General features: G+C 44.9%; 1 protein-coding gene across 1 annotated transcript in view; it reads right to left on the bottom strand.

Moving 5' to 3' along the window:
• Nucleotides 1–1,132: 1,132 nt before the first annotated feature.
• The window catches only part of LOC147029251 (uncharacterized), a 34,203-nt gene continuing 19,278 nt past the window's right edge, over nt 1,133–16,057 (bottom strand). Inside the window, exon 5 of the mRNA XM_085880168.1 lies at nt 1,133–3,866. Within this exon, the coding sequence (XP_085736294.1) occupies nt 2,584–3,866 (1,283 nt within the window). The 3' untranslated portion in view covers nt 1,133–2,583. The remainder of the gene's footprint in view (nt 3,867–16,057) is intronic.

The following is a 16,057-nucleotide window of genomic DNA, read 5'->3' as shown; positions in this document are numbered from 1 at the left end:
TACGCCCACCGGACGAACAATTCAGTCGTGACTTCCTGGAACAACGCCGAGAACCAGTCACGGGTGTGCCTTCAACGCACACCACGGCCCAGTCCGTATTCTACCTGCGCGCGACAGGGTCAATCGCCAAATATCGATATACCTAAGTATTCGAGCGGGTAACCTGCCGAGGGACCGTACCTTGGTGAAGGCCTGTTCGGACACGAACTGCTTAAGCGGTTCGTTCCGTTCTGGGATAACCGAGCGGGTATTATCGCCAGACCTCGCCGGACCTGATTCTATTATCGGTATTCAAAAACCAACTGGTATTCCGAAAAACAATATGGCACTTCAATGTGGGAAAATGACACGACGAACGGGGTACATTTAAACAAGCACATTTATTTTACAACACGTGCACATATACAGCCATGCAGATATGCAAAAACATGCATGCAGTCATGCAACCAAACAAGCAATGCACGAGACGGGCACAGAACACGAGCAAGGACCAAGAGTTACCACCGTCTATTAGTTATTATCAATGTACACTAAACAGTTTCTACTTAGCGGGACACGGTGCCACAACATTCATTCAAAAGAAAAGCAAGAAAGACCCCCTCATAGACAAGGGAGTCAGACTGGGCCCGTGGGCCTTTATAACGTGGGACTTTGCTGACCGAAAGGGCCCCACGAGACCGTTGCCGGTTACCTGCACCCTCGTGGTGCCTTGATGGGGCGAGTCGCGACGTCCCGTCCCCACGCCAGTTAGCGTAGCCGCGGCTGAGCTCGGGCCTTCCGCGTGGCAGGCGAGCTCTCTCCGGCTCTCCCCATACGAATGCGCAGGTTCGCACGACACAGCAGGGCAGCGCCTCCAGCCCGCGTCTCCTTCGCGACGCCCGGACCTCCACCGACTGACTGTTCCAAGCTCCCGACTCTGACACGAGCCCAGACCTCCACACAGCTCCTTGGCTTCTCCAGACTCTCCGAACCCCGACAGACACACTCCGAACCCCGACGGAGACTCGGTTCTCTCCACGCAGCTTCTCTCTTACGACACACACACACCACTGCGTTCGGCGCTCGCTTTTATTCCCCCTTTTATTCACCCTTATTATGCATTTTGTAAATAAATGACTTCCCAACAACAGGGTGATGTAAATAGCTTCGTTTATAATTACACTTAGTACAACTGAGAATGATGAAATACCAGATAACCAGGCAGGGAAATGCAGAGACAAAAATGTGAAATTAATCTTTTGCATCTTAGTAATATTTATTGGTGTTACATGATATGAACAGAAAAAAAGCCAACAATAAAAGAAACTCAATTTTCAATAACTTGTAATGAAATGCTTAAAATCTACTGTCATATCACATGTTATGTTAAAAACTGAGCAAAATTAATAATACAGTATTTTAGTTAAAGTGAATCATTAAACAGCAAGTGCTTGAAAAGAAAACAAAAAAACACCTCAAAATATTTAAAGATGCTTTGGAATAAAATGCAAAATATTTCAACAAGGCTTCTCTCCTGAACGCCCTTTTCTTGCAAGTTTATTTGAATAAAATAAGGATAAATCAAATTAGTCAATAATTGTATCAACTCATGGAAATTTGAACACCTGGAGCCTATTAGAACAAATCTACCATTCTTAAGTCCAGTTACCTTTCCAAGCTTTTGTTGTCGTAAAGCTTATTCTTTAAATTTAGATCAAAAATGATCAAACTTGGTGAGTTTAATAAATCCCAGATAGAAACTAGTTACAAAAAAATAAAATAATCAAAGCTCTCATGCAATGTTCAATGCTAATACCTTGCATTATCTTAGCAGATTCGCTTACTCTCAAACTACCATCAACCATCAATGAAAACAAAAGAACATTCAACATGAAATCTACCATTCTTTCATATCTACTTGTTCCAATTTGTACCTTTCAAGGTTGCTACTTTTATCTATAGAAAGAGGATAAAGCAAAACTATGGATGGCTATTTAAGTAAAATCACAAAAATAAACAATGCCATCAGGTTGAGTTGGATGATTGGCAATTTATAGGGTTTATTGTTTCATTACACGTTCATCACGTGACATTAAATAAACGCAAAAATAAAAAAATCCTGTTGAATAAGTTTCAAATTAACATAATTATTGTGGGCACACAAAACAAACGATAAAAACTGAAATCTTTAACTTCTTTTGATATTTTACAAGAACATTTTACATCATTACAAATCTGTACGATGTCCAACAACTGGGGCATGTGTGATATTGAAAGGTTTATAATTTAGGGACAAATGAGATTAAAACAAATTATTGGGACAAAATGAAAATAAAACAAGAATAGAAAATGGAAGACAAGCACAGATGGATTGATACGGAGAAAGAAAGTGAAGAAAACACCGTTTTCTTTTTCACCCCAAGCATGGTATTATTTTGTTTATTAATCAATATATAACTAAGATGACATGAAGGAGGTTCAACAACAAAAACAATTTGGGAAAAGTGAGAAGCTATATATTTTTGGACAGTTTTCAAAAAGAAACTTTGCAAGCGCAGTTTTTCAAATGCTTTTTAAACTACTTGCAATTTAGTGATGCATTATTTATGGTAATTTACAATCTCTATTGCCTGTATCTTCCTCCGACCTTTCCAGGCTTTGTTGTACCAAGATTTGAACTCCACCGATTTTTTTTGAATTCCCAATTTTTTCCTCATCTTCTGAATCAAGAGTTGCAATGTCTTGCTCTTTTTCACACTTCTCCAACTCATTACTATTTTGTACTTTCGGTTCCTGGCGTAGGTCTGTTTCTGTCAGTTCAATTTCGATACTTTGTGGTGTAGCATTTCCCAAGTTTCCAATTTCCATATTTCCCATTGCATTTCCTTCACTCTGAAGGAACACTTTCTGATCTTTTTCTCTTTCATCAGTCCCCAGTGTCTCAGGTTGTTGCTCATTCTCTTCCGCCATTCCATCCTTGTTCTGCCCTTCGATTTCCATTTTCTTCTCTGCAGCATTCCTCTCACATTCCTCCTCCATTTTCATCTCCATTTCTATTTCACCGCGATGAGATCTCACGTGTCTGACGAGATGGCAACGCTTTTCAAAAACCCTTTCACATCTTGCACACTCGTGAGGTGGCATTGCTGCTGCTTCTCGCTTCAAGCTATGACTCAAACGGTGGCGTGCCAGGTTTGACTTTTGACCAAAGGCCTTTCCGCACTCTCCACACACGTGCAGTCGTTCACCAGAGTGACAGGCAGCGGCATGTCGCAGCAGGTTTGATTTCTGTCCAAAGGCCTTTTTACAAGCAGCGCAAATATAACGTCTCTCACCCAAATGACAACGAGAATGGCGTTGCAAGTTTGATTTCTGTCCAAATGCTTTACCACAAGTGTCACATGTGAAAGATCTCTCGCCAGAATGACAGCGCTGGTGACGGAGGAGATTCGATTTTTGACTGAACGATTTGTCGCATGATGCACAACGGTACGGCCTCTCTCCCGAATGCCGCCGAGTGTGCTTTGCAAGATCAGAGCGACCACGGAATGACTTGCCACAGTCCTGACATGTGAACGGACGTTCGTCGGAATGACTGCGGGAATGCCGAGCCAGTGCACAGCTCTGCCCAAAGGATTTTCCACAGGTTTTGCACTCGTACGTTTTTGGAGCTACAGTGATGGTCGTGACAGGTTGGATATCAAATCCAGAATGTGGAGCACCGACTGCAGCTGCAGCTACAGCAACAGCGAGATCAGAAAGTCGACTTGGAATAGGGCTATTTGAGGTGATGGTTATGGGCTGGTGATGTTCCTGAGATATCGATTGCTCAACTGGAACCTCAGCTGCCAAGGCTCCAAGACAAGATGCAGCTGCTGCAGCAGCATCTGAAAAGAGAAAGCATTAAAAAAAAAAATTAAAATCAATCTCCAATTCCAAATTAAGCCATTTACCTAATAACCAATCATAATCTCTATCTCAAGCCTAGTGTTGGCTTAACGGTTAAGGTGGCTGGCTTAAGATCTTAGGGTCTTGAGTTTAAGTCTATGTTGGGAGTTGAATTAACACCAGGTGGGTTGATTCAGCCCGTCATCCTTCCGAGGTCAGCAAAATGAGTGCCATCTTCCTACTCCCAGTAAATGATACAGCCAAGCAGCCACAGGCTGCACATGAATAAATATAAATAAATAAATATCTTTCTCTACAGTTATCTGTTAAGAAACTTCCCACTGAAACCATCTTTCCAAATGCTCTAATAGTAAATACTCTTATTTTTTTTTTTACATAAAGTTGAGGCTCATGGAACAAGCAAAATGCAGAAAAGAAAAGAACAGGAGACAGAACACAGAGGAAAGCCAGAAAATCCACAAACAGTAGGGTGGAGAGTCACAACAGAAGGCTGCTTGGAGGAAGAATGGGAGAAGGGAAGAATGAAAGTGAGGGAGGGAAGAATGACACAAGGGGTAAGCAATCAGGATAAAAGTTAAAGCACATCAAGAAGGGGGCTGAAACAAAAGGAAGAGAAAACCGGCAATGAAGCAGCAGTGGAACAAAATGGAAAGGCAAGTGAAGAAAGAAGGGACAAAACACAATGACCTGGAAATGAGGGGTGGGATTTGGGAGGTTTAATGAGGGTAGAGAAGATCATGAGTATGGATGGGGGACAGCCACCTGAGAAGGACTGCCATCTCAAATTGGGAAGAATTCGTTATTCCTTTGGAATGTCGATATTAAACATCCCACAATGTATTTCACAAGAGCAAGACTTTGGGCATTTAAATTTGGTTGAATTATTCATTCTCTGCAGGATTCTCACCAGGAAATTTGGCAAATGAAGCAGTTTAATCCAACATCTCTCCAAACAATAAAATGTCCATATTCTCACTGCTGCCTTGTTTAACTGAGAACGGTGTCAGTGAGGAGTTACTGGATATGAAGCATTCACAATATGTCAAATTTCCTTTAGCAGCATCTATTTGTGGGATAGAGCATTAAATTTCAACTCAGTCTGAAACCAGTTACACCACAATGAAATATGGGATACACCATTCAAGCAAAAGCACCAATGGAACAAAATGGAAAGGCAAGTGAACGAAGAGGGGACAAAACACAATGCCCTGGAAAAGAAAAGGTGGGATTTGGGAGGGTTAATGAGGGTGGAGAGGGTTCAAGCTTCCAGCAAAGCAACTCAACCAATGTACTCAATGAATGCACAAGATTAATAATAATTATTTGCACTGGGATAAAGTCAGAAAGTCTTTTATGTGTAATTACAGACTTCCCTTGAGTGGCTTAATCCTGTTATGATCGCACACATATCATCCAAGGTTTTTGCCATCAAATGAAATGTGGCACAACCACCACACTAACTTGAACAATCGTGTCAACTCACCATGCTTAAGAATCCCTGCCGCTCTTAAATAACATGTCCCACTATCCCAAATACGTCTTGGATCTTTGTCCACAAAGAGTCAACTGTCGATAACTGACATCGCTGCAGGTTTAATAACACCAAAGATACAACACGCCAAACACATGGCTGTCCCCCCCCCCCCCCCCCACACACACACACAAAGGACGATACCACTTCTTCCAGGTTGCCACATCCTCTCATTCCGTAACATTCCAAAATACATCCTTCATAGAACTGCTGTACATGATAGATGTCTCAACAAATTACTTTCCCATGTTTGTTGATTGTGCAGTCAAATCAGTAAGAACATGAGCAAATGTGATAATTCATTGTTGGTAAAAGCAAATAGGGACGCTGGAACAACAGAAGGGTAAGAACTTATTTGAGGGCAAAAAAAGGGGAATCAAACATTTTTTTTTTTTAAAGAACGACGACAATAAACTTCCAGTCATGTTTGCGTGAAAGACGAGTAAACGCAGGCATTTGTTTTTGGAAACATAGTCGAATCTCATGGAAGAGCTAGTACACTGAACGTAACAGGACACAAAATGAACAGCAGAGAGAGAGAAAGAGGGGTGAAACACCAACGGCAGAGTTGAAGGCCAAGATAGTGAGAGACTTGGACAAACAATGGGTGTGGGGAGAAATGGGGGGCAGGATGCATGCGGTGGACAAGATGGATACAGAGGGAAACTCTCAGGAGGGAAAAACTGGAAATTTAAAAGGAGGAGGGATTTGGGGTGGGATAAACAAGGGAAGAAAAGATCATGTTTTCAGATTGGAGATGATCTGGGATGGTGGTGAACATCTGTCTGGAACAACTGGAAGGAAGAACAAGATTGAAGAGAATGTGTAAGTTGGTTCCACAGGTGGGGAAAAAAAGAGGAATGAATAAGTGGAGATGAGCAATGGTTCTGGATCTAGGGAGCTTCACCACAGGGGGCTGATGGTGGACAGTGTGTGTCCTGCAGAAACCTGGGGAGGGGAACAGAGGGATGGGGGGAGCACGGAAAGAGCAGAGGTTGCAAAACCAGAAAGGCAGTAGAAGACAGAGAGACCACCGACCTGTTTGTGATTGCGAAGTCATAGGCCCATAGACTCAGCTTCATCGCAGGAGATTCCAATAATCTTGAAGACCTTCGTTTCCATGGCGTCAAGCTGAGCAAGATGCCAAATAAATAAATAATTAACAAATCCTGCAGTGCGTGACATTGCAGCACATGGAGATGGAATTGGGTGGGGGGGGAGCGGTGCACATTAATTAATTTATTGATTAATTGCATTATTAAACTAATTAAATAATAAACATAAAGCAATTAATTAATTTTTTTTTATATCTTTAAATTATTTAAAATACCATGTCGAGGCTCGTGTAAGAGCTAACACACAGAATATATAACAAGGCAAAAGACAAGAGGAGCGGGAGAGGGAAGCAAAAATAGTGGGGAACAGAGACATTCGGAGATCTGTGGAAAGGAGAGGGATGGGGCGGGGTACACGGGGTAAACAAGATGGACACTACAGGGACTTTCAGGAAGAAAAACATGGAATTTGAAGGAGGATGGTATGGGTGGATTAATGGGGGTAGTAAAGATCAAGATTTTGGATGGGGGAAGACATGAGATGGTGGTGAACAGCTGCTTTGAAAACCTGGAGGGAGGAGTGGTATTGAAGAGAGTGTGGGAGTTTGTACTAGAGGTGAGAAAAAAAGAGGAAAGAAAGAGTGGAGGTGAGCAGTAATTCTTGATTTTGGAAGTTTCACGAGGAGGGGGTTTTTGGCAAACCTTGAGCACTCTGTGGAAATATAGGGGAGACAGGTCACAGAAAGAGCAGTGGGGGGGGGGGCAAGGCTGAAGAGGATATGGTAGAAGACAGAAAGACCACCGACCTGTCTGTGATGATAGAATGAGAGACCCAAAGGCTCAGCTTCATCGCTGGAGATACCAAAGATCCGAAAAGCCTTGGTCACCACAGAGTGAAGCCGAAAAAGGTGTGAGGCAGGAGCATTGAGGAAAAACAGAAAAAGTACAGGACTGGAACACTTCCTTGAGGAACTCCAGCCTGGACAGGAAGAGGAAATGAGAGAAATGCATTAAAAGCCATATGTTGACTGTGACAGGACAGGAAGACCGTGAGCCATGAGTGGAGATGGCCTTGGATACCAGAAGAAGAGAGTTTGGTGAGCAGTGCGGTTTGCCAGACCATATCAAAAGCTCGCGATATGTCTATGGAGATGGCTATGATCTCAAGTTTGGCATTTAGAACCTCCATACATTGTTGGGAAAGCAGAAGTAGCATGTCCAGGGTAGAGTGACATGGTCATAATCCAAATCGATGGTCGAAAATCAAGCCGTAAGAGAAGAGGAAGGATTTGATGTCGGAAGGGATGATGGATTCCATGATCTTGTTGATGATGGGGAGCAGGATGATTGGTCTGGAGTTGCAGGGATCAGTTTTTGCACCTTTTTTATGCAGAAAGGTCTTATATTTGCTGATTTACAAGCAGATGACAGATGACCTTGAATAAATGAGAGGGTGAGTAGAATGGGGAGAGGGTGAGCAAGAGCTTCTCTCTCACCCCTCCCTCTCAAAGCAACCTTCACACTCTTCCTCCTCCAAGCTTCCCTCTCACCTTTCTCAAAAACTACCCCCTCACCCTTCTCCTCCAATCTCACCCTCAATCGCCCTTCTCAAAGTTGCCCCCTCCCCCCCCCCAATCTACAAAGCTGCCTCCTTCCCCTGCCCTCTCTCTTTCTCTTCCATCTCATCACTCCACCTCTTCCAATCTTCAACTGCCCTCTGCCCCATCTCTTATTACTCCCCACTGTACCTCAACCCATCACCACCGAGCCTTTTCTCCTCCTCATCCAGCTCCTTCCCCAAGCTCTTCTGCAATCCCCCACACTCTTTCAACAATTCTCCTTACCTCCCCTCCTTCTCCATCGTCCTATCCTCCACCTCTCCTCCTCTGCACCCAAAGTCTCCTCACCTCCCCCACCCCTCCCTTGTCCAACACTCCCCCTCCCCTGCAACCAAAGTCTCCTCCCCTCCCTCTTCTTTAACAATATTGACCTCAAACAATACCTGACATTGCTCAAACCTGACATCTTTCCATACAGGTTGTCACTGACAAACCAGACATAATCTGTTTAACAGAAACTTTCCTCCTTCAAGACGTCTCTGACTCCCAAGTATCTCTCCCTGGTTACTCTGTCCTCTGGTATGATAGACCTGAGCCTCGTCCTGGCGGAGGAGATTCTCTCTTCATCAAAGACTCTATTTCTCACTCTCAATGCATTACCCTCACTCCCCCACACCTCCAATAATACCTCTGGCTGAGGCTTCCCTCCACTCCCATCTCATGTTTATATGTGTACTGAACCGTCCACCTAACAGTGATGACTCCATTTACATCTCGCTCTCCGAAAACATGGACCATCTTCTGTTCTCTAATCCCAACTCTCTCTTCCTCAGATGTGGTGACTTCAATTGTCATCGTGTCAGTTGGCTAGGTGTGGGTACGTCTCTCACGTGCCATGGCACTTCAGCAAAAGACTTCTGCAACTCATTGGGACTGACACAACCTGTCAACTTCCCGACTCTGATCTCAACCAACGGTACGCCATCTCTTCTGGATCTGATTTTGACAAATTTCCTTGAAAATATCTGCTGTTCTTTCTCTGCTCCAATCGGTTCTTCTAACGACATGCTTGTTAAAGTAGACATGTTTCTGGCTGTTATTAGAGAATCAACTCAGTGCCATCACATCTGGCATTTCACTCAGGCCAACTGGGAGGGACTTCAAGCGGCCATCAAACTTCCAGACTGCTCTCGGAACAAAGCTCGGAACAAGTGTGTATCTACACTCTGGAAAGCCTGAAAAAAAAAATCTTTCTAATCTCAAGTCTGAGCTCTCAAACCCGTCTCCATTTTCTAAATCCTGGTGGTGTCCAGTTAAGTCTGTTTCAGATGTACACTACCGGTCGAGTGTTTTAGAACACCGCCATTTTTCCAGTTTTTACTGAAATTTAAACAGTTTAATGTTTCAATGTACTCTGCAATTAAAGCATAGGACAAAAAACAATTACAGATAAAAAAGAAATCATGGAATCGTTTTGTTGAGCAAAATTTAATCTAAAATTTTGACTCATCAAAGTAGCCACCTTTTGCAGATATAACAGCCGAACATACTCATGGCATTCTTTCTACAATGGAAATGAAATATTGTTCGGAAAGTTCTTCCCAACACTGTTGCAGAAGTTCCCACAAACGTGTTGCACTTGTAGGTTGCTTTGCTTTTACCTTTCTGTCCGGTTCATCCCAAACCAGCTCGATGGGGTTTAAGTCTGGAGACTGTGAGTACAAAAACCCTGCGTGATGAACCGAAGATTTCAAATTTTGATTCATCGGGCCATGAGACATTCTTACAGTTTTCAGTTGTCCACTGGTGGTGCTTCATGGCCCAGGCAAGCCTCTTTTTCTTATTTTGCCATCTTAGCAACGGCTTTCTTACTGTCACTCAACCTGTCAAACCTGCAGCTCGAAGTCTTCTCTTTACAGATGAAACTGAGAAATATGGATAATGGTCTGTCTGTCTTCCTTTGTTAATTGTCTTTTTCTCACCATTATGAAAGCAATATACTACTTCCTGCAGTGCAATATTGTCCAAATAATGCTTCAGAGGGAGCAGCAACATAGTCTGTTCCAACACTGCTTTGAAACAGACAGAGGGTTTGTAACTAATCAACAAAAGTTGGGACACCTGTAGGAATTGTATGCATCAACTTTCAAGGCTTAATTTACTTCCATTGCTGCAGAACAGCTGCAGTTGTGAAGCCATTACTTGTTCCCTGAAAAGGGCCTTTTTTAAACAACTCTGAAATATACATTATTTTTCAGCTTTTGGTCACCTAAACTTTTTTTTTAAACTTCTGGCAGTTTAACGCTTAGCTTTGTACCATTTCAGGTTATTTACTGGACTTGAACTGCTTAAATTTCAGCAAAAACTGAAAAATGGGGGTGTTCGAAAACTTTTGACCGGTAGTGTACATTCCCCCTCCATCACCTCCCTTACCTCAAATGGCTGCACGGCTGACGCTGCATGTGAAAAGGCTGAATGCCTAAACTCCATGTTTGCTTCTAAATCTTGTGACCCAAACCCATCACTTTCTGTACCCACCTAACCCAGTCGCACCCAGCGGTTCCTGGACTCCGTGTCCTTTTCTCCTGACAAGGTAGAGAGCTTGCTGTGAAACCTCGACTCAACCCCTCCAGAAGGCATCAGCCCACGTGTCGTAAAAACATGCTCTGCTGCTCTTGCTCACCCTCTCTCCGTCTCTGCCTTTCAGCTCTGAAACACTTCATTTCAGGACGAAGTTGTGCATCATAGTTGAGCTTCTGTCCTTCTAGGAAAGTGTCCACAAAACAAAGAATATCTGCCGATCTCATGGTGATTTCAGCTTTCATATCCGGTCGATGTTCCAGAAATTATCTGATGTTCAGGAAGCCTATTTTAAGACAACTACCTCCAAGACTCTGCATCTGTGGAAGCTCAACCAGTCGAGTAATATTACCTTGAAGTCGATTCATTTCTTCCTTGACAGCTGGGTTGACACGAGTTGCGCTTTCATCAAACTCATGTGTAGACCACTCAAGGTTTTGACTCTGCTCAAGGCAACATAAGCCTGGCAAGGCATAAATCTGCCTTTTCCTTCCATTGAGACAACAATCCTGTCAAATGTTTTTCCTTGAACTATATGTATGGTGCAACCCAATGCAAGTGTGAGTGGAAATTGTACTCGCACGGCTTGTACTGAAGTTCTGCCTCTGCCAGTGCAAAACTTGACCTCTTGTCATTTGATGGAAACAGTTCCAGGATATGTCTTCTTGTTCTGGCTGTTGGTTGTCTCTTCTCTCCCAACGCGATCACTGTCAAATTTGACCAAAATAGCATGGACATCAGAGCCTGAATGGTCTCGGGCTATAACAGTGCACCATTGGCTAAACCATTACACACATCAATGTTGACGGTGACCTACAGCTATCGACACCACTTCCCGCAATCCACCAGTATCTGACGCTTTTGTTGATATCACAACATCAATCGAGCCAGTGTGCACATCTTTTTTCTTGTCGATGGCTTTGATGTCAAACACTTGAAGAGCAAATTTTTTAATGTGCGTGAAATTGTGCTCATCGACTTTGTTGTTCGTTTTGGAGACATAAAGAGCATCCTCTGGGTACAGCAGGCTGTCTGCTTATCTCCCTGGACTTCACGATGTTGCTATCAGCTGCTGCGCATGTTGATGTAAAAAACACGCATTAGAAGCTCAGCAAAATCTTTGTCTTCTCTTTCCCGCATACTTTCAGTCAGCTCAATCATTTGGAAGTTTTCTTCTCATAATGATCCGTGAAGCCCAGCATATATGTCTGATAGTAGGACAAAAACATGGTCCTGGTTGGCAGGTTGAAGCTGATCTCCTCCAGCAAGTATGCTGATTCTACCAAATCTTGAAACAGGATCTTTCTTCCCAGTGATATCTTGCAGCTGGCGATGGAAGTGATATAGGAGATCAGCGCCAACCAGACACCTTATCTACAATCAACAACTTAAGCTTTCCTCGTCTGGACCTTATTGTGTTGAGCTTCTCACTGCTCATTGCCAAATATTCCTTTTTGTTCTTCGAACCAGCAGTGAAGTTCATTGCAGAATGCAAAGTCAACCCATCTATTCCAAATGCTGCGGTTCCAGTAAAGGAGGAAAGGATCATTGCAATGTCATCTGGCTCAAAGTATCCGGACAGTGGCTTGAGAAGTTTCAACATGAACCAGCTTGATGATATGGCTCTTGCCAACACCTCCTGGTCCACTCAAGAAGATCCTGTAAACAGGTATTGGCTTGTCTTGTTTAAGAGCAAATATCACACCACTAGCGATGCAGTTTTGGGATTTTTATCTGTTTGCCATTTAATTTTCGCATCATAGCCCTGTATTGCTGTGGTGTCATCAACTCCTTTTCTAGCTCAGATGAGTAGCCTGCTTGAAGGTCAGATCTTGCCTGCTGTCAGCTTGGTACCAGGTCTCTTCGGAGAATCCTTGGCTATCGCTGGTCGGATTTTGTGTCCAACGAGCGGTTGCTGAGAGAGACTCGGATGAGATTTGTTACCTGCATGGTCCGTGAGCGTCAGTTGCGGCTGTATGGACATGTGGCTCGTTTTCCTGATGCTGATCCTGCTCACCAGATTCTCTCAGCGAGAGAGTCTCGTGAGTGGAGGAGGCCAGTGGGCCGACCACGTGCCTCATGGTTGCAACAGGTTGACCAGCATCTCAAGGAGATGGGGATGGGCCTGGCATCTGCCTGGGGGATGGCCAGCCGGAGACCCCTGGAGTACCGGCGGAAAGTGGACGCAGCGACGCGCTGTTCTGGCACATGCTCCCATACCTGACCTGACCTGATGCTTCTGCGAACTAAGCACAAGCTTCTAAAATTCCTCATCACTCAGTGGAACACACCATTTCTGGTACTTAGGCCTAAGTCACATTTGCTCTACGGCGAGGATACGGCGGCCGTACACCCTCTGAATTGACAGAAACGTGCGGCGGCCGCAGAGTTTCTGAGGTGGCCTCAGGGTGGCCCTACGCCGTTTGGCTATATTTTACAGGCCGTAAGGTCGCCGTGGAATTATAACGCGGAGTTATAACTTTTTTCATTTCTACGTTCGCCGTAGCAATTCGACAAGCCAAAACAAAAGAACTGGTATAAAAAAAAAAACTCACTCGTTACTGTCCGTCTAGCCGCATGTTCGCCTTAGGGCCCCCCTGCGGTCCCCCTGCGATCGCCCTGCGGTCATCTTGCGGGCACCTTGCGTCTGCTTTGAAAGTTCTATGGCCGCCGCAGGAACGCCCTAAGGTCACCATGCGACATCAAATAAAAGACCGTACGGCACCCCCACGTTTTCGGTCTACACAATTTATAAATACGCCGTGCGGCAACCCGAAAAATAAAAACATATGTGACTGCTACATTGTGTGACCGTGGAAATACTGCGGCCGCCGTATAATTGTTAGTGGCCGTAGATTTTGGAGACCCCACGGCCGCCGTGGCAAATGTGACTTAGGCCTAAGCAATAAAAGCTGCAACTTCCTCATCCTCATTGACGTCTAGTTTTGGAGCATCTTTTACCAACAAAATGGTATGAGCATGAGGGAAGCCCGAAGCTTGGAACTCAATTCCAATCAGACATTCCTGAACTTCTCTGAAAGGGTTACTCTTGGATCCATGGAAATCTTTAAAGAAGGAGTCGACTCTGTATTGGAACTGATGAGCAGCTGTTGCTGGATTGCAAGGGAACCATTTACACTTTTCATCCCATGATAGACAGGATGAAAACCATGGGGGAACCTTCCTGAGTCAGATTGTGGTAGTGTGTGACGGGGTGGTGCTGAGGTGTCGTCCAACAGACGGTGGACTCCTTGGGTTAACCTGAGGCAGTCTCTTCGGGTGGGTGCCGGCAATGTCCTATCCCGAAGAAAGGATGATCACCTGTCTCTGTTATCATCTATCTAAGCTCAAGCATTTGGATATCAGTATTGCAGCACTCTGTGAGGTTTGGAGACCAGATTGTGGTGAGATCATGGCGGGTGGTTACACCTACTATTAGTCTGGTCGCTCTGATGGTTACCATGCCAAAGGAGTTGCTGTAGCTGTGTCCAATAAGCTGATAATTGAGGTAACACCAGTTAACGAGCGTATTATGAGACGAAGGATTTGTCAATCCTTGGGTGTCATTTCCCTTGTCTCTGTTTATGCTCCGACTGAGGCGAGTGATCTCACCATGAAGGACACATTCTATGCCACGCTCGAGTCTGTGGTTGATCAGTGCCCCAGGCGAGATAATCTTATAGTCTTGGGGGATTTCAACGCATCGACTGGAACTGATAGGGATGGCTATGAGATGTGTGTAAGTTCTCATGGGTCTGGAACTGTGAAACAGAAAATCTCCAAGTTCCTTGACATTGCAAGAAGTCATGGACTGAGGGTGGCTGGTTCATGGTTTCAGCACCAATAGGCTCATAGCTGGACTTGGTATTCGAACGCTGGCGGTGTGGCAAAGGAGATTAACCATGTGCTCGTTGATGGTCGCTGGAGGATGATCCAGAACTGCAGGGTTGACCGGAGTGCTCAGTTCCTCAATACCGACCACAGGCTTGTTGCAGCAACTCTGAAGTTGCAGGTTAAATCTGGGAGAATGATACCATTCCAGCCTAGGCTGGATGTTGGCAAGCTCAAGGATGAGAGGGTAGCTGAGGAGTTTGCGAACAGGCTGAGTGGAGATTTGGGGGTCTGAGTGCTTTGGGGAATCCTGAAGAGTTGTGGAGTTCCTTCAAGACCACCGTCCTTGATGTTGCCGGTGGATGTCTTGGAACTCACCAGAGGGCGAAGAAGAATTTGGTCTCTCAAGGGACACTGGATACAATTGACCAGAGTTGCAGGGCAGGCTGAATGGCATTGCCGAGCTGTTCAGGGAGCTTAGGCGTAAAACTGTACGTGAACAAAAGGAGGACAAGGAGTCCAATGTAAGAGGAATCTGTGAGGGGGCTGAGGCGTAAAACTGTACGTGAACTAAGGGTGGACAAGGAGGCCTATGTGCGAGGAATCTGTGAGGGGGTTGAGCATCACCTGTGGTCAAATGATTCTCATCCTGCTTACAGGGATTTCGCACATTGCGTTCCTCCAAGCCCGTCTCTTGGTGAACTGCATTTAGAGCGGAGGGTGGTGGGCACTTAATAGAGGAGTCCGAAGTGAAGGCCCGCTGGGCCGGTTACTTTGAGTGGCTGTCCCAGGCTGATCCACCAGCTGTCAAGTTGGATGTCAGGGGTGTTACTATGCCTATTGCTGAACCTGCAATCAACTGTGATCCACCTTCTGTTGTGGAAACACAGGCTGTGGTGAACTGGATGAAATGCGGTAAAGCTCCTGGGATTTGTGGCATCCATGCTGAACTTCTCAAGGCTGGTGGAAATGCTGCACTCGTGTCGTTGCAAGCAGTTCTGTGCTCTGTCTGGAACTCAGGCATCATCCCAACTGACTGGAAGATGGGCCTTGTTGTTCCTCTCTGGAAAGGGAAGGGTGATCGCCAGGACTGCAACAATTACCGAGGGGTGACGCTGCTCTCAGTGCCGGGCAAGGTCTTTGCTCGGATAATTCTTGATAGGGTTCGCCACCATCTGCTTGAGCACCAGCGTCCAGAGCAGTCAGGCTTTACACCAAAGAGGTCAACGATTGACCATGTCCTTGCCCTTTGTGTCCTCACCGAACGCAGACGAGAGTTTCAGCAGGGGCTGCTTGCAGCGTATGTTGATCTCTGTAAATAGTTCGATTCAGTGAATTGGGATGCCCTCTGGAGGATTCTTGGTCTTCATGGGGTGCCACCAAAATTGATCAATCTGATGTTTGACCTATACTTTGGTACTGAAAGTGCTGCGAGATGTGGTGATACCATATCTGACATATTTCCAGTTGTTACTGGAGTTCGTCCGGGGGTGTGTACTGGCCCCCATACTTTTCAGTGCTTGTATGGACTGGATTCTGGGGAAGATGCCAGAGAGATCAAGCTGCAGTACATCGTTTGGGAATGTCAAGATCTCTGACCTTGATTTCGCAGA

This window comes from Eptatretus burgeri, chromosome 4 (genome assembly GCF_056783735.1).
Source record: "Eptatretus burgeri isolate ZD-2024b chromosome 4, Ebu_testis_v1, whole genome shotgun sequence".
In the NCBI taxonomy this organism is placed as follows: domain Eukaryota; kingdom Metazoa; phylum Chordata; class Myxini; order Myxiniformes; family Myxinidae; genus Eptatretus; species Eptatretus burgeri.
This window is presented reverse-complemented; position numbering and strand designations above follow the sequence as displayed.